At 44.2% G+C, this 19,659-nt stretch overlaps 2 protein-coding genes across 2 annotated transcripts in view; one reads left to right on the forward strand and one right to left on the reverse strand.

The window, feature by feature from the left end:
* Positions 1–861: 861 nt before the first annotated feature.
* On the reverse strand, positions 862–4,024 carry map1lc3c (microtubule-associated protein 1 light chain 3 gamma). The gene is made up of 4 exons (XM_069166888.1): positions 3,893–4,024; positions 3,743–3,798; positions 3,555–3,661; positions 862–1,140 (listed from the first exon to the last, which is right to left on the reverse strand). The coding sequence occupies exons 1-4, from the start codon at positions 4,005–4,007 to the stop codon at positions 978–980; spliced, it is 441 nt and encodes a 146-aa protein (XP_069022989.1). The 5' UTR covers positions 4,008–4,024; the 3' UTR covers positions 862–977.
* A 2,247-nt stretch (positions 4,025–6,271) lies between these two features.
* strn (striatin, calmodulin binding protein) overlaps positions 6,272–19,659 on the forward strand; it is a 30,832-nt gene continuing 17,444 nt past the window's right edge. Inside the window, exon 1 of the mRNA XM_069166882.1 lies at positions 6,272–6,583. Coding sequence (XP_069022983.1) covers positions 6,362–6,583 — 222 coding nt within the window. The 5' untranslated portion in view covers positions 6,272–6,361. The remainder of the gene's footprint in view (positions 6,584–19,659) is intronic.

Below are 19,659 nucleotides of genomic sequence, written 5' to 3' on the forward strand. Positions count from 1 at the left end.
GAGGAAGAACAAATGAAGTTTATTTTATCTTCAGATAGAAACACAGAGATTCGTCTCGACTGCAGCTCTGCCGTCTCTCTGACTAACTTTCTCTTTCACTTTCAGGTGACCTTGAATCTCGTGTTTCCAGTTTGGCTCCCCCTCTCTGCTGCTTTTTGTCAGGGTGTGTTTCCTCATTCAGGTTCAGACATTATTAAAGTTACAACACTGTTTCCCAAAAAGTTGGGATGCTGTGTAAAATGTAATAAAAATACATATGATTTACAAATCACTCATATTTAAATGAAAATATACCAAAGACAACATAACTGTTGAAACTCAAAGTTCATTGTTTTATGAAAAATATATTCTTATTTTGAGTTTGATGGCAGCAACACATCTAAAAAAAATTTGGAATAGGGTAAACAAAAGCCTGGAAAAGTTGTGTAAAGCTAAAAAAATAATAATAATAAAACCTGGTGGAACATCTCACTACTAATTAGGTTACTTGGCAACAGATCAGCAACATTATTGGGTATAAAAGAGCATTTCAGAGAGGCAGAGTCTCTCAGAAGTGAAGATGGGGAGAGGAAACTTTTCTGAAGTTTCAGATCATGACAGATGGTCGTGCTGGAAAAGACATGAAAGAAATTTGTTTAAAAACATTAATTGTTCTTTGAAAATAAGTCAATGTGAGTTTTCCAGTGAGACCTGGACGCAGCGTTTACACACAAAATGCTGATGATGGCTGAATTTTTAATAACATTCATGACGGACACTCAAATCATATTAACATCTATGACATCAAACATGATCCTCCTGAAGCATCAGACTGCACCCAGCCAATAGTTTCAACATGTCATTTATTGGATCAACATTCTTCATTAAAACGCCCATCAACATGTACAATATTACAATATATACACATTATTTTTGTATGTACAGCAGGTGGAGACCAGCAGCCTTCAACGGGGACTAAAATCTGCAGCAGGAAGCCGTCAGTGTCCGAACATCTCCTGCGAGGCATAGGTCATGTAGAGGAAGCCGTCCTCGTCCTGGTGATCTTTGTACACCTGCGCCATGGTGAGCGACATGCTGGCCAACCCGCTGTTGTTGATGAGCAGGTAGAAGGCCTGACTGGGCAGCAGAGCCATCCGGTTCCTGAGACACAAGACGAAGAGCTGCTTTAAATGAGTGTCGTTCTGCCGGCTGCACGTCGCCCGTTAGCTGCGTCACATGACACGCCGAGTCGGCACAAATCTCTAATGAGCTGTCTGCGACCAGACTCCATTAAAATTCGAAGCATTTTAAGGAATTAAAACAAGAAACACTCTTGCATGTAAAACCCAGAATGCACTACAAGAGGAAAATGAGCCGCTGCTCGCAGTTTTAAAAAACTTTAACGTTCCTTTGTGTCAGATAATCGACTGAAGTCCCCACATTTATCTAAAGGTGACATTTTGTCACACCGTCAGTGCTTCGTCTGCTGGCTGTCGTTTCCAAGTTATTCCAGAGCTGCCACCAAAATGATGCAACACTTTATACAAAAAATAAATAAATAAATCAACAAACCATCGGAATGAAAAACTGTTCTTCAAACAAAAGTTTCTCTTCTACTGCTGGTACTATGCACTTATTTTAGGTTTCCCCATCGGGCAGAAATTCTGGGTAGCATTCTTCACGAGCCGGTACTAAAAACGCCGACTACACAGAGGGAATCATTACAATCACAGCGTCAGGAGACACAACCCACCGAGCTGTTTATTTTAGTCACTGGACTACTTGATTAAATCAGCAGATCAATCCGATCTTATCTGATCAATAAGCAGAGAGGAGACATGATTCCTAATCAGAGTTACCCTGTAGGAATAGCATCCTCATGTTTGCTTAGAGTCACATGCTGTGAAGTTAGTTGGATTAATAGTTGCGTTAGTTAGCAATTTGAGGCAGTTAGAGCAGATAAACAAACACTGAAACACAAAACTTGAAGTCGTCCAACGGAGAGCAACTACAGCCGTCAGACCGGTCCTGTGCTGTGTTTTGATGCGCTCCAGTGATTGGGTGCAGAGTTCGATTCTGTCAAAAACTACTTTTAAATAGTGTTCAATCAGATCGATAACGCATCAAGATGACACATTTAATGGCTCCTTCTGATTCTTTAACATTGAACATCAAGCCACTAGCTTGATGTAAGGTTTGATACCCTGAACGCATCTTTGTGAAGGTCAGTAGTTAAGTGTGAAGAACATACTGAACTGTAGAGATGGACCACCCTGTGATCTCTGATGCAGGTGAAACCACATGACATCATCTCACATATGAAAGCGAACCCGGAGCGTGATGACTTTCTGCTGGGTCATCATGACTGAGACGAAATGAGGAAGCTTCCCGAAATCTGGAGAGAAAAGCTAAACCTGAAAACCAAACGAGGAGCCACAAAACTACACGTTCACCTTCAGTCTTTAAAGAAAATACTCGACTGCACAGAAGTTGGACATCTAAGCAGTAAAACTGGTCCTCTTCAGACTTTTTGTTCTTGAGGTCATTCAAATAGAAAGTTTACAGTAAACTCAAGGAGGTCCGTCATTTTAGGAGAAGTTTCAACCTGTTAAGACAGCTGTGTGACATGTTTTAAAACTGTTGCTTCAGAGAGAAAGAATCTTCCGTGATTCACATGATGTAGCTATAATTTGAAATTACGTGTCGTCAGCAGATGTGCAACAAATTGCCGGCTCTTTTGATGAAGATGTCACAGGAAGAGTCAGCCACTCTGAAGTCCAGAGATGAAAGGAAACTCCTCATGTTGTGCTGATCAACTATTAAATCTGTAACTGCTGCTGGAGCCTTAAAAAAAATGAACTCTGACACAACAGGTCTGTTTCTGCGGTGCAACCATGACCGACAACAAACAAAACACCCCCAAAACGGAAGAGTCCGAACTGAAACTCAACAAATTCAAATTTAAGGGCCAAATTTTCTTTTCATTTTCCAGGAAATAGACTGGTCCTGCTGAATTTCACCACTTTTTAACAGTAAAACATGCATTTCAAGTATCAGATGCAGAACTGTAGGGGAAACTGAATTCACAATGCGCCTTTTGTTTCAGATTTTAAACCAGTGGATTGTGTTTTTATCCTTTAAAAGCGCCTTTAAAAGTAGCTTTAGTGCTAAAATAAATAATTTTATGCAGAAATATAACAGCCATCAGACAATAGATTTAACTGTAAAATTGCCAAACTTATTTTTGTTTAGAGCTGGAAGGTTTTGTTGTTTTTAAAGAGTTTGTGGTTGTTTACAATGAGGAAACTGTACGGATCATTGTGTTTGTTTTTTTTGTTTTTTTTTCAGACTTTTTATGGGCTAAATTACGAATTCAATACTCAAAGAAAATCCGTAGCAGGTGAACAGACTGTATCTGCAGTGGTTCATTAATCCATTCCTCCATGTTCACCCTGTTCCCATGTTTACATCCCGGAAAATAATCAGACTCACAAGGCTCCGTGTTCCCCGCATTAACCCCGCCGGTCGTGCCCGGTTCCGTTATAAAGTTCGGGAGCGGCTCTGCCGGACTGTACCTGATGATGGTGACGAACTGGGTCATGGTGAGCTCGTGCGGCACCAGGAACTTGGTCTTGTCCAGCGGAGGGAGGTACTTCTCCCGGTCGTAGCGCTCGATGATGACCTGCGGGGCGCCGGGAACACAGCTGAGAACACACAAACACACCTGCACACACCGACTCTGGACGGTTCCCGCCGCACTTACCGGGATTTTGTTGGGGAACTTCGACCTGATACCGGCCACCTCTTGTTTCCTTGTAGCTGCGCAGAGAAAGAGAAAAAGACTCCGTGAGCGGTTTTTCAAAGTTTCCGAGGTTTCGAAGTTTTCCGTCGTGTTCGTGGCGCCGACATTTACCGAAACTCTTCCTCTGCTTGAAGGGTTTGTTGTTCAGCTGGGTCCTGTCGAAGGGAGGCATGCTGCGTGTCAGAGAGTGATGGAGGTCTCGGCAGCGGGCAGAGTCGTTCAACATGTGCAACAGTTAAATGGAGAATAGAGGCGGCTGTGGCGTATCAGCTGATTAGCACATGGCCACAGTCGCAGCATGAATCATCTACGGATTTAATCAGGTTAAAACCGCTACTCCGGCTGACTGCTCACCGCAGGGCCGGTCTGACACCCTTCTGGGGCCCAGGGCTGAAGACTTTTAGTGAAGTTGAAACGTTTAGAGAAATTGAAAAAGATATTTAATATCACTGCAGACCCCCTTGAAAACATATATCTACTATCCAGATCCACTATATCTACTAATGTCTGTGGAAATTTTGGTCGCATTTGAATGAATATTTGTGGATGGTGGTGTTATAGGTTACAAATTCTCCTGGGAGAATTGGTGGTGCAGTGGTAAGCACTGTTGCCTTTCAGCAAGAAGATTGCTCTTTTGTCATGACTTTAAATAAAAATCATACTATAGCATGTCATCCAAATTATTTAAAAAAAAAAAAAAAGTCATACTATCGCAAAAAGTAACCCAAAACAAATTTTTGGGTCACTTTTTTGAAAACATGCTATATTATGACTTTTTTATTACAGTTTGAACGACATGACTTTTGGGTCACTTTTTGGCCGCCACGCCACGGGCACACCGATCGACAAAAACGAATTCTTATGATAAATTTTAATTCCAAACATGTTAAGAGTGCACAGAATAAATTTCAAATCGGTCTGTCAAAATGATTGGAGTTCGTTAAAGTACAACTGGTGACTAAATTCAAAATGGCGGACTTCCTGTTGAGTTGACAAAATGGTACATTGGAATTTTTTGTACGTCTCGGTGTGATACACATGTCCACCGAATTTCGTGCATGTAGGTCAATGTAGCCATCGGGGCATCTTGCGACTCCACTAAAATATGAAATTGTTTGCCGGGAGAGTAACAACTTTCATGAGTTTTTCCCTCGTTTCTTGTTGCCAGCAGGGGGCGCTATGACTATGAGCGAATATTACCATGCAGATGTGTTCAGGGCCAGACTGTTAACATACCTGTAACGTTTGGAGACGGTCAGTCCATGTACATAAGATTTACAGCAATTTGTAGTTTAATGGCGAGACGCTCAAAATGGGCACACCCATCGACAAAAACAAATTCTTTTGATAACTTTTAATTCCAAACATGTTAAGAGTGCTCACTGTGTTTGTATTTACCCACAGTAACAGAAAGACAGCAGCGCCATCATCAGGTTAAAAAAACAAAATAAAAACAGCATTACCTACTCTTATTTACCTGTTAAAGACTTCCAAGCAAATCGTAGTAAAGTGATGACGTCACAGGCGCTCTTTCTTCAGTTGGATGACATCGTGTCAATCATCTGCAATCATGTGAGACAGTTTAGGGCAGTGGGTGGGACTGAGCGGAGGGGATGAGGGGGGGGGAAGTCATCGCACAGGTGAGTCAAGCTGTTTCATGCCATTAAAAGTAATACAGGTGATGAAATGGTTGTGCCTTCAAAATAAAAGCTTTGTAAAAGGGTCCAAATCTTAAAAATGACAGAAAATTGTCCTTTTAGGCCAAATAGTTTGAACTGTAACTATTATAAAATAAAATGTTTAATTGCTGAAATTGTTGTGTATTATTGAGCTGAAGAATTATTAAGTTTATTTGTATACCACCTTTGTGAAATATAAAATCACAAATTAATAAAGCATCAACCATCAAACAGCTGAGAAGTTCAAGTCACACCTTTATTACTTTGTAATTATGTCAGTTATTGATTAACAATGATTTTAATCATTTAATTGATGAGTTAGAAGTTGAAAAAGATTATTAAGTATACCATTTGTTACTTCTGTGCTTCACCTACTTTGAAAATTATTCTAATGTGGGTCAGACATCAAGATAACAGCTTGAAAAGAAAAGGTGAATAAATTATGATTGATATAGGGATAAATAACTTCTTTTTTTTTTTTTTTTTTTTAAAGGTGTTTCAGACCTAGCACGTGTAATTTCAAGTTTGGTATAAGGTGGACATTTTAATTTATTTAACTTACAATAAGATAACATTAATGAAAATAATAATGTAGATGAATGCATTTAGTTGAAGTCGAATAAATCAAAACTCATTTTTACTAGTACTAGTCTCATAATTATTGTATACCTTTTTACACTTATGTTTTAGTGATTTTTCTTTGAAACTCAGAACCGGATGCCCGACAGTTGTGTTGCTCCCGGTAGCTTCACGGTCTCCTCATCTGACAGCTGGTTCAGGCAGGAGTTGTGCGGTCCAGCGTAGTGGACTGTTGATGGACTATATTTCCCTGCGGAGGATATTTTCCGGAAGCGGTTGACAGCACCGGACCGAACTAGAGACGTATCGCCTCGGTCCGGTCATGGACGAGCAGGCCGGTCCCGGTGTCTTCTTCAACAACAACAGCAGCTCGGGCTCGCCCGGCGGTGGGAATATTAAAGCTCCGCAACCTGGCGACGTTGGCGGCGGAGAGGCGGCCAGGGCTCAGTACAGCATCCCGGGGATTTTACACTTTCTCCAGCATGAGTGGGCCCGCTTTGAGGTGGAGCGGGCGCAATGGGAGGTGGAGCGTTCCGAGCTGCAGGTAAGCAGCCAACCTGTCCATTGTTTAGTCTGCGAGCTGCGCTGCGTCCTGGACGGGGAGAAGGTTGTACCAAACCACATTGGAAAATCTCAAAATTAACTGTGGCATGGCTTAATGGTGGATATTTATGACCGATAAAGTATCAAGTGTGACAACATTTGAATGGAGAAGATCCGTTATTTAATTCGGCGCTGGCGTAATCCAGTAAACAGCGCAGTGTTTAGTGATATTGTTACTTTGTTGGGTGCTTTGCGCTGTTTGCAGCTGCCTTGAAGTGGATGTTGCTCTGCTCACGGAATGACGCACATTCGTTCTGTCTTGCGAAGTTGTGCTGTCGTGAGGACTGCTCTGCTGTTCATTTTAACGCCGAATTAAAGAGCAGTTCCACGTTGATCCAGAAACGGTTCTGACTATTGTTCCTGATGTTCGTTTCCCAGTGTCAATCGGGACAACTCAGAATTTCGTGTTTTTTTAAATGGCTGTTTCGCCTCTGCTAGCCAGGTTAGCAGTGGTTGACATTTCAGTGTTCCAGTGGGTTCTGGGAGAGTTTCAGTTGCTGCGTGTCTGTCATCACCACGGACAGGTGTAGATCCATTGTCGGACAGGTGGCGGGTGCCTGGTGTTGTTTTGGTGTTTTCCCGGCATCATTTCATCGCCCCTCACTCAGCGGAGCTCCCACAGCTCAGACACTGACATCACGGTGTGCCTCCCACATATCACACTGCGGGTCCTGCTGCGCGTGTCCGATACCGGAGGGAATATCGGCTGGCTGTCCGATAACGGGTGCACGGACGGTGCGTTTCCATGCAGTACGTGATGGAGTGGAGTCACGAAACCGTGGCGCGCCGATGCATCAGTGGTAACTTTAGACCGGGAGCCGACCTGCTCACCGGGTCCGGGATTTTCCCCTCAGTTTGGACCGCAGAGCCACTGTGGGACCAGCAACAAGGTGCACCTTGTTTTTTTGGGGTTTTTTTTTAGAAAGGGGGACCGTTCACGTTTAGTCCTGCACATTCAGAGGTCAGATCCAGTGAAAATACAGAAAAAGTAAATTAAATGATTAAATAAAACCAATACCCTACTTTAAATTCAGTGAAATACGTTCAAAATAAAATTATAAAAATTCACCTGCATGTGGTTTCAGGTTTTGAGCTTTGACATTTATTTAGGCGTCTTCCACATTCTTTATTTCTACATTTTATTATTTCTGTATTTTTCTGTATATATGTTAATTAGGTGGGCGATCCTAACCACACAAGCAAATTTGAGTGACAGGAGCTAGCAACGCCAACCCTCTGCTAACTCAAAACACAGAAATAATTACATGTAGAAATACAGAAATAACCTAAATAAGAGTCGATGTCGGTTGTTGTTGTAGATAGAAATTTTAATTCATTTTGTTGTTTTCTTGCTGTATTTCTTTAATTTATTAATTATGCCAAAGTCATTTTTCTTCCTCCACGTTTAAAAACGTGAAATTAGAGGACTCAGGAAAATGTTTGATTTTACGACGTCTTTTCGGTAAAATATTTAGCGATAGTTAAAAAATTAAAAAAAAAAACCTTTAAGTGAGTTATTTTGTAGTAAAATTGTGGAAAGTAGAAAAATTACAGGTCAAGTAAAAAAGTTTTTTCCCCCCACCTTTTTGCTCGAGTAATCTGTGGTGATAATAATCCTGCTGCACATCACAGAAATATTTGCCTTGTAATCTGTTTTTCTTTCTCTGTTGAACTTAGAGAACCATCACGGGGCTCAAGGTGATAAAAAGTGTCTAAAAGTGATGTAGCTTTACAGAACAGACAGTCTGTGACTGTAATACAGAATACAAAGGCTCCATCTGCTGTCACAATAGGAGCTTTAAATGCTTTTTAAATCACATTCATTCAACACTAAAACGAAGTGCAGTGAGTTCTTCAAATGTGGCACAAACGTTTACTGGGACTCGGCGATGGACTGGTTCAAATTCGGGGGTTCAAAGGTCACTGCGACCTCACAAAACACGTTTGTGACAATATCTCCAGGATTCAGACACCAATTATGACAAACGTCTATCGGGGTAAAATATTAGGACAAAATTGTTCATCCTAAAGGCAAGAGGTCAACATCGCTGTGACATCACCATGTTTCTGTCCATCATTCAGCTCCACAACTGATTCACAGACGGACGTAGACTTTGACCACACTGATCTAAGCTTTGCTGATTGTACAGATCTTCCGTGTGTCGGGTTGAACATGTGTGTGTGTGTGTGTGTGTGTGTGCGAAGCATCGTCTGTTGTCATGGCAACAACTTTGTGTTCCATCAGAATCAGATTCACTGGATCAATTCCTTCAAAGTCCTCACTGTCACATATGATGTGAGTCTGGACGGACGTGGAGGGAGACTGACAGCTGACTGATGGAGGAGGCGGTTCGAGTTTTTCTCCATAAAAGCAGTGAAAAATGTCCGTTTGTTTACAGTGAGATTTACCGACTTTGTATTTCAGGAGAGAACTTGATGCTTTTTGAATGGGAGTCTATTGGAGCCAGAGGTTTTTTTGGAGTCAGCCCCTAGTGGCCCTCAGTGGTATTAAACTTCTGCATTGGCTCCACTTGTCAGACCTGAAAGCTTCGTCCACTTTCATCAACAGGCCGTGTAGGAGTTTCATCTGTTCGGCAGTGATGAGCAGCAGCTGCTTTCTGCTCTCTTACATAAGGACGAGTCATCAGCCGACCCGCGCTCTGTTGAATCCATGAAGGGAATCACTTCCTGTGAGTGACGATGTGAGGCCCTGAGGCATCTGTGCACCATTTACCTCCATTACAACCCCGCAGCCAGTCGCAGCGTCCTCTCGGGGCTATCCAACCGGACAGGACCTCACAGAGCAGAGACCGTGTCCACCTGTTGTCTGCAGCTCCGTCTCGCTTTTAACTTTACAATTCGAAGCCGATTAGAGGGGGGCGGGGCTGATCAGAAGGGGGCGGAGCCGGCTGAGTGCCGGACCGTGAATCCTCTTTTTCTGCTTCTCCGCTGCCCTATAAACTCGCTGCTGCAGATGGCCTGCAGGTGGTTGGGGGCGCTACCTCTAAGGTCACCCTTCAGCAGAGAGGAGGAACAGGAAGATGGGAGAGGTTACTCCCAGTTTATCCTCCAGGAACAGAAAACAAACACACAGCGACCGCAGGCTCATTCTGTCTGAGGTTTAACATCAGGACTGTTAACGAGGAGACGTGTGTTCGTTTACCGAGAACTACGACTTCAGGGTCCGGTTTTATTCTGAGAACAATTATTCTCATTATTGATCCCAGACTTTCTGCAGTTTACATTAAAACCACTTTATGTTTTGGCCAATTATCTGATTAATCTGATTATTTTCTCACTCAATCATTTAATCACGACCTCGCAAATGTCTCATTTTCTCCAAAACCCCAAAACATCCTGATCAATTTTTGAATTTTTTTTTTTGAGTCACAGACTACAAACAGAAAAATGAGGCCAATGCAGAAGTGCCTTAAACTGCAATGCCACCGAGTGCCACTAGAGGTTGGCTCCAAAAAGCCTCCGGCTCCATAGACTCCCATTCAACTCCCATTCCAATACAAAGTCAATAAAATTTCTCCACGAGTTATCTCGGTGTTGTTAGCTAAAGTCGCTCCTTCTTATTCGTTTTCTGGAGGTTCATCTGGAAATAATCCCGTCATTAATTAGAAAATAAGCTTAAAAAAAGACTGTTTTTTGGGGGCGTGTCTGTTTGATTGACAGGCCTGTGTTGCAGTCAGGTTACAGCTATCGGTGGGCGGGACGTAGTATCGTCAGGTTTCCAATCAGATCAGTCAGATCCACCGCTCGCTCCTCCCCCAGCTTGTCCAAATATGGTCACTTCCTGCTCCAAACCGCTCCGAACTAGCAAGATGGCGACGGACAAAATCCGAATGGGAGGCTTCATAACGTTCACAAACCAACGGGTGACGTCACTGCTGGTTGATACTTGGTCTGAATGAATGAAGGATTGTGGGGGTCTCAAACATCCTCCTGAACTGTTCGGATCAGAATAAACCTGTGGAGAACGTCTCAATGTTTGGTTCCAGGTGATCTTCCACGCTCACAGGTTTTATCTGCCTTTAGCTCAGCAGCAGGGCACAGCTCTGATTGGCTCCGTGTATCTCCGGTGGGACAGTGAGCTTCATTGGACCTGAAGCACACGTGCTCCTGAACGCCTCATTGTGTGAATAATGCAGCTGCTGCTGTTCAGGATGTTACATGCATGAGAGAAGCTGAGTGTCTTATGTAACGCTGAAGAGTGTTCAGAGGAGCTCCGACAGCAGCTCCTCCTCCATCTCTTTAACACATGAAACAACAACAACAACAACAACAACAACAACAGGGCCTGGCTCGGATTCGTGCGCCGCCGACCTCCTTCCTCCTCTTTTCTCCTCCGTGTGAAGTCAAATGAAAGGCGTGCACACCTGCTTGTTCTGCAGACAGGTGTCAGCTGGCGAGGCGACTACCACCCTGAGCCACACCTCAGCTGGTAACCAGGCCGGGTTTAACCAGGCCGAGTTTAACCAGGCCGAGTTCAACCAGTGTTCAACCAGGCTGAGTTCAACGAGCATTAAATGCAACAAATTCAAACCATGTGATTCAGTTTCTGATGACACATATTTCTGCACATAACTCACTGCCAAGGTCTAAAACTCTAATAGTTACCACAAAGACAGATGTACACACACACACACACACACACACAGTGGAGTAACTCAGTGTCAGACGTAGGTGGTATCTGCAGAAACAAACACACTCGGTTTGAGAGATGGTCGACCAACAATCCAGAAACCATTGACATTGAACTGATTATTACAAACAAGACAGAAAATCAGCTTCAATAATGAAGTTACTGAAACCATTGAATGTTTTTCAAAATAAATGTATTAAAAGATAGTCGTGTTCATTTTGCTGTCGATCGATACTTTTCATACTCGGCTCCTATTCAGCGAACCGTCCACCTTCTGCTCCTGCTCAGCGTTATCTGTCCGTCCAGTTTATTTTCTCCTCTAACGTGTTGGTGCCCACTCAGCTGATCGATGACGGCGTGCACAGTACGGAGAGATGAAACACAAACGCTCCCGAGGGACGGGCCGGCCCATGTTGTTCAGTAACGGCCTTTAACGGCCTCGGTGGTTCTCAGGGGAGCCAAACCTCCTCGCTCATAAATCACTGCCGTTGACCGTGACTCCATTTTTCCCCTGTCCCTGAAGGCGTCGAGACTCCGCTCCGAATAATAGACTCCGACTTGGTGTCATCTTTACCGGGTGACGATACGAAGGTCTTCAAGGTGACGTCGATGGAACCTTTTCAGACCTCAAGTCTCACATCACTCGGGACGTGATTCAAGTCCAAGTCCAAGTTGTTCAAGTCAGGCGTAAAAGGACTTCGGTAAAGACTCGAGTTATTTGAAATAAGTCCCAGTCAACGTAGATGTTTTGGAGAGTGTAACCCAGGTTATTTTCTTCAGCTACAATTAACAGCTTGTCCTTAAACACCTCACACGAAGACTATCGGTAGATACTTTATTTATTTTATTTCACTTTATTAATCCCCGAGGGGAAATTTCTTCGCTACAGCAGGGGGGCTCTCAGGGGGGTGCTGCTGCAACAGGCTGCCACTAGCGCGGCGCCAGGTAACCTGACGTGCATGTTTTTGGATGATGGGAGGAAGCCGGAGAACCCGGAGAGAACCCACGCAAGCACAGGGAGAACATGCAAACTTCGCACAGAAAGGCCCAGGACCGGATTCGAACCCGGAGCCTTTTTGCTGTGAGGCGACAATGCTAACCACTGCACCACCGTGTCGCCAGATATCTCCTAAACTTTTCTTTTGGAAAGTTTCTTAAACTTCAGCTAAAGTTTCTGAGCTGATGTCGGTCAGTCGGACATCTCAGCTGCTGCTCTCCAGTTTCCTGTGAAAGTTGCTCTGGATATAAATATATTGATGTTAAAATGGGGTCCTCAATGTAGCTACAGTCCTGATTAGAAACAGGAAGTACCTCCACGATGTTCCTGGAGAAGTCTCTGCGAACCCAGACAGTCTGGACGGTTTGTGAGGACTCTCCTTTTTCTTTGTTCTGCTCCCCCCTCTCCCCCCCCCATCCACCCACGGCACCCAGCTCCACTCTTCAAGGCTTTAAGTTGTTCTAATTAAAGTCTTGTCGGCTTCAGAGCAGCACATTAGTCGTCTACGCTCCCCCTGAGGGGAAGAAGGAGCGAGTGGGCTTCGTCACGCTGCTGCTCCTCTTCATCCCTCTACTAACCAACCCTTCCCCCTTTGCTTTCTGATCTCTCCTCTGTACTGCTTCCTATCAGAAGATTTCTCCCATCATCCTCTGTCTTTATTTCACCCTTCCCCCAGCCGGAGTCGTGGAGTTTGCCGTCACGGTGAAACCAGCGGCGTGGGTCGATCCAATTTACCAACACTTTTCTGCAGAACGAGTCGAATTGGATTTGTCTTTGTCCTCCTTCCAGGCCCAGTCGTCTGAACGTGTCCCATCTCTGTGGTGCAGAAAGTAGCTGCTCCGTTCTGGATATTATAATGTTGTTAATTCCAATTTATTCAGTGTGTGTTCACGGACTAGATAAAGGCCGTCTGTCGCTCTGACCTGGTTCTCTGACATATCACGAATCGGCAAGAATCAGTTAGCTGACTATAACGGATCAGAAAATCTAATCTGATCTCTTCTCTGAAACCGCTGGACAAGTGTGTCGCCGCAAGCAAACTGAAGAACATTGACGCTATGGTATCCTCGGCTCATATCGAGGGTAACTGTTGACAGAAAAACTCCTCCAGTGAAGTTATACGAAATAACGTGAGGGAGGTAATCACCTGAGCTGGTGTTTTTATACTCCTAATTATATAAATAATATTTCACTGAAAACAAAACGTAGAGCTCTGCGCCCTCTGGTGGACAGACTGTGTAACGACACCGTTTCTAAATAACTTCAGACTGCAAATAAAAATGTTCTACACAGAGTGTGTGAAAAAGGTGAAAGTTCGTGACACCAGTAAGCCAAACCTCTTGCCGCCTCACCTGGACTTCAGCATCCTCGTCTAATTACCTCCTTCGATGGATGTTTTGTCCCGTGACTTCCATCACCTGTCTTTGCTTACCTGTGTTTTTATCACATCTAGACGATGCTAGGTGCGTCAAAGACACATTTCCCCTTACTTCACAGGCGGGTGCATCACACGCTTTACAGTGATACTGGGGTTAAATGTTCGAAGACTCATGGTCTGAAAAGTGAAGCCAATCCAGAAGAGCCTTAAAGTGTAATATCACTGAGGGCCACTAGGAGCTGGCTCAAATAGACTCCCATTGAAAAAGCACCAAAATCTTTCCTGGAATACAAGCTGTGTTTGGGTGCGTGGCTGTTTGATTGACAGGCCTGTGGTGCAGTCAGGTTTAAGGTATAGGTGGACAGGGCATACTTTCCTCAGGTTCCCAATGAGATTGTTTCGGATTAACCGGTAGCTGTTTCCCAGCTCGTCCAAATTACGCTCCAAAAAACCAAGATGGTGACGGCTGAAATGTCTGACTGGAGGTTTCAAAACAGTAGCTTATTATGGTGTAGCCAGCTAGAGCTAACCCTAGTGGCCCTCAGTGGTATTGCACTTTATGGCACTTCTGCATCGGCCTAATTCTTTTGGACCCGGGAAGCTACGCCCACTTTTATATACATATACAGTCTGCAGGTTTACTGGTGAGAGGTTTTGTATCAAACTGTAAAGAGGGAATTTTTGTTGGGAGGCCAGATGTATTCAGAGAATCTGATTTGGGCTACGAGATGTTATTTACCTTTCACCATCATACTGGGAGTCAAACTGACGTTAAAGTTCATGTTTCTGTGTTTCTGTTGTGGGACGTCACGACAGTCGATACTTTGGTGCCAAAACGTGACGCCTTGTTGCTTTTTACCTGAAAAATGTTGAAAGTCAACTGTGGCTTCTGAAGTCCACATCAGTCTGGTTGTTTAGTGGAGGAGAGTTTTTTTCCCAGAGACCGGCTCTCTGAAGAGAGTTTTATCGGAGCAACCACCCCGGCCGTCCCTCCTCTCGCTCAGCAGTTTATCCTCCTCCACGCCAACTCTTCATCTCCTGGAAGAATAATCCCCTTTCTGCTCCACATTTAAACGGCGGGAAATCCCCCTCGTCCCCTGTCCCAAAATGCTGCGTCCGGTAATGCAGCTCTGGCCATGGGGTCATTCAGTTTCTGTGGTTTGTGGGTGGGACCCTGGTGTTACAGAGGATCAGAGCAAGTGTGTCATGAAGAGGGAAGAGACTGAGCTGTGACTTTTTGTCTTTCACAGACAGAATAATCTAAAACAAAGAGCAAAGCCTGAACCAAGAGGTTACTCATTTATATAGTCTGCTGCCACGGTGCGTTCAAGTTCTGATGGGAAGAACGAGACAGTGAATACAAACAGTGAACTAACCCGTTGTTATTAGTGTCTGTGGTTAGTTCACTGTCTGGAATCACATGTGGACAGTCCAGCGCCTGTGGTTAGTTCACTGTCTGGAATAACATCGGGACAGTCCAGCGTCTGAGGTTTGTTTGTTGAGCCGGTGCATGTTTCTCTTTACTGAGTGCCGTGGGTGTCTTTGAAGGATGGTTAAATAAATCAAAGTCCAACTATGATCCTCGGAGTTCAAAATAACGGTTCAGTGTGTCTTCGGTACAACAGAGAGAATTCAAGAAATGAACTGAATAGTACTTTTGTTAATTATTCAGAAAAATTAAAAAACACTCAAAAGAGTCATATTGTTTTTACTGTAACAGTTAAGGCGCTCAAATGCTCGAGTCCTAAACCAAGGAAGTCCCGTAAAGAACCGAACGTCACGTAACAAACTGAACGTCACGTACCGAATGAAACGTCACGTATCGAAACGAATGCCGTGTACCAAACCGAACGTCACGAACAGAACATCACGTACTGAACCTAGTGTCACGTACCAAACGTCCCATACGGAGCGTCATGTAGTCAACTGAACATCACGTACCAAACTTAACACCACCTACAGAACCAAACATCACGTAACAAACTCAAGGTCACGTACCGAACCGAACGTTACATACCAAACGAAACGTCACGTACTGAACATCACGTATCAACATCCCATACCTGACCGATCGTCCCAAACCTAACTGAACATCACGTTCCCAACCGAAAATCGTATCGATCGTATGGAACCAGACGTTACGTACCAAACGTCACGTACAGAACCAAACATTACATACGGAACCAAACGTCACGTACTTGACAGTTTGGGACGAATGCAGTTACTCCAGCTTTGGCTATCAGGTGTTGTCTTTCGGTACTTTTACTTGTAAAGGTAAAACCAGTTTGATACCACTTAAAGAATTTACCATCCCAAAGACTCAAACGTAACGCAGCGTTCCAGGAGTTTAGTAATGCAAGTAGCACGAGACGGAAACAACCACCAACCCTGGAGAGGTGGGAATCACCGAAACTCTTCCCCCAGGTGATGATCCGCTGTTGTCTGCTGATAGCGCAGGAATTTGTCACTTTTTCAGTGCGCCAAATGGGAGCCTGTCAATCACGTGACTGAATGTCTGTGGCGGGCTGATTCGAGGCCGACGTGTCGTCTTCCTGTCCGCGAAGGCCGCTGAAAGCTCACACAGTTTAATCCTCCCGTGGCCGGTAATCCCCGTTATCTTTAAGAAGACAATGTAAGAGCGCGAGTCCGACGCAGGTGGCAGCTAGGGGAAGAATACCCGAGAGCAAACATGATTATCAGGAAGGAATCTTCACTTTCTAGAGATTAACCTCTCAGCCACCTGCGCTCAGATCTGTTTTATCACACAGAACCACAGGAAGTTCACCAGAGTTCAGTCCAGTCAGAGAGAAACGCACGTTTTAATAGCATCGTCTCCTTAAAGACGGATGTTTTTACAGTAAAGCGAATTCTGTAATATTTCTTTTTATAGATTAGTGTTGTTTTATCATCCCGGTACTGACGATAAGTTCACTGCAGTCAGGACAAACTGCTCCTGAAAGTTGTGGTGAACCAGATGAAGCTTCGCCGGGATCTGATTTATTTCACCTCATTCAGAAGACATCTCTGTGCAGCTTCTTCTGAATCCCAGCAGCCCCTCTGAGTTCCTCCTTCCTCCGTGATCCGATGTGGAGCACCGACTAAAAACAAAGTGAAGGCTGATGGGAGTTCAGAACAAGTGGGTTACCCAGTTTGTCCTGCGTTTAGGGTGACGGCTCCTCAGAGATGTTTCGGGAATCATCTGAAAGTCATTCACCTGGATTTAAGTTAAGAGTTCGAGTTGCTCGGTCTGCCAAACAGCTCCCGCAGGAAGTAAGAAGATTGCAGCTCAAACAACTTTCTTTTTAAGTCGCAGCGGGAGGCGTCACGTTTTCAGGTCGTCCGTCCCGTTCTCATGAACACGACACCTCAAGAACCCTTGAGGGAATTTTTTTTTTTAATTTTGCACAAAGGTTCACTTGGTACCCACGGTGGACTGATTAGATTTTGTGTGTCAAAGATCAAAGGGCACTGTGACCTCACATCTACATATTCCTCTGGGTGCAATATCTCGGTCCGCCTTGCGGGAATGTCTTGAAATTTGGTGGCCAAAGGTCAAAGGTCACTGTGACCTCACAAAACAAATATGTGGGCATAACTCTTGCTTTTGACCCCACTTTTAGACTACTTTTAGATGGACATTGGACTACTTTGAAACTAATTTTAGACTTCGTTTACTTTGGACCCGCTTTAAACTGGTTTAAACGTGTGACACTAAACTTAGGTGTCGACTTTGAAACTGTCCTGATTCTATAGATCCTCTGCGTGCAACAACTTTGTGTTCCATCCTGTTCATCATATTCACTCCATCAGACGAGTGTCAGTCCATACTGTCCAAACTGGACTGATTCTTGACAATCACATGGACATAAATTCAAACATGTGCAGCAACAGGAAGTTCAGCTCCTGCTCCGATTTTCAGAATGAAGTTTACTGTCGTCGTCTCGGTGACGCACAGGCGCCTCGAGAGCAGAGCGACCCACTTCTGATGCATGTTGGACATGAATGAAGTGTCCTACATCCTGTGTGCGTGCGTGTGCGTCATTCTCTCAGGATTTACTCCCAAATGCTCGTCTGCTTCTGAGCGTGTGCAGTGGAAAACTTCTGGCTCGTGCACTCAGGTGAGCCGGTTGCACCCAGGTGAGCGGGCGACATCTTTAAATCCATCTCTCGTCATTACATCACGTGACGCCCCGTCGTGAAGTTAAATGTTTGAGGATACAGATGTCAATTTTCAAAATAAAACGGCGTGTTCACGTTGAATCTAACGTCTGACCTGCTTTTAGAAACAGAAACATCTGCGGCAGCAGGAGGAGGAGGGCTGAACCTCTGAGGCGTCGGGGGAGTTGGGGGAGATTTAGAGTGTGATGTCAGCGCTGATGTCATGGACATCTGCGGGGGCCCAGCTGTTACCCAGCTGTAACAGCTGGGCCCCCCGCATGCAGAGCCTGCAGCTCCCAAACACACAGCAAACTCTCAGACACTCTAAGGATCATAGTGAAGGACCGTTAACACTTCATCCTGAGATCTGTATAATGAACCAAAGAAAACTGATCTGACTCACAGCTCGTCTTTATTTAGGACCGTTAGATGACCTTACATTCACTGTTTGTAACTTCTTGCCACAATCACTTTAATTTTTAGCTCATATTTGTATTCACAGTTTGATGTGAACCTCAGTTTTGGAGTCACAGTGTTCAGTCTGCAGGATGAAAACATGTTGCTGCAAGAAACTTTGAACACAAGTTCAAAAAAATCGTGAACAGAAGCTCTGCTGAAAGTATGACATCATAAAGTCTTTATTACCAAAAATAAGTGTTCACTTCTATTCCTCCTCTCCTCTCACCATCAAAACAAACTGCTGCTAGCTGACCGCAACAACAGGAAGTGACGGGGTTTGTGGGAAATGTGGTCTTATGATGGGAATGAGGAATATGTTAAATGAGTTTTCTCTACACTTCCAGCTGGAAGAGACTGAACTTTGTTTTAGTGTTGAATGAATGTGATTTAAAAAGCATTTAAAACTCTTATTTTGACAGCAGATGTAGTCTTTGTCTTTGTTCAACCCCTCCTCCTCCCATTTTTTGACCTCTACTCCGACTCCGTCACATGTCGTCGGCTCCCACGCTGCCGCCTCGTGTTCAGCTCAGCGCAGCGTCCGAGAGGAGATGTAAAGACGGATCAGATGCAGGGTCGCAGTGTGTTAGTCGGTCACAAGTCTCCCGTCTGCCCTCTCCTCACCCAGTCGGCCTGTCCCATTTCCCAGGAGGCTTTGGGGTCCACGGCCTCAGGACCGCTCCGCCTGGAAACCTCCTGACCTTCAGGATGTTGACGGACCTGTCAGAGGAGATCAGCCGATGGACTTCAGGACTCGTGTTCCTCTTCTTTCTCTGCATAGAAATGTCACTGCAATTGATCACGTGATGGCAGACTGACATGATGATGGCAGCTTCAGCTTTTACAGATAATAAGACAGCCAGGTGGGCAGGTGGGACTCAGGCTTGTTTAAATCCTTTTTGTATCTATTTCTTTGTGATTAAATATAAAGTTAGTTTAATGGCATGAGTCTTTACTGAGAGGAAAATTGTGGCTGCAGGATTTATTTAACACACCCAGAGAGTCATTAGTGACCCCACACACACCATCAAGATCTGTCCTGGTTCCTTAGTTTTCTGGGTTTTTTTTTTCCTCCCTTCAATCTTTTACCTGAACAACTCTGCCTCCTCTTCTTTTATTTTTAACTATAAACTAGTTTAAACTTTAAACTATCTAACTTAAAGCTCTAAAGCAGCGGGTTATTGATTTAAAACACAGGCTGGACATGGTGCTTGTTTCACCAAACCGTCTTCTGGGTTTATCCTTTTTTTTTTTGTATTTTAGATTATCTCGTGTAAAGCCAAGACGGAGACATGCTGGAACAATTATTTAATCTGACCCGAGCCAATCTGGTCCTGACGGTTCAGGTTGTAAATTACAAACTCACTGAACTGTTAA

Source organism: Embiotoca jacksoni, unplaced genomic scaffold (assembly GCF_022577435.1).
Source record: "Embiotoca jacksoni isolate LCO1_2020_lvr unplaced genomic scaffold, fEmbJac1.0.p SCAF_4, whole genome shotgun sequence".
NCBI classification, from domain to species: Eukaryota; Metazoa; Chordata; class Actinopteri; family Embiotocidae; genus Embiotoca; species Embiotoca jacksoni.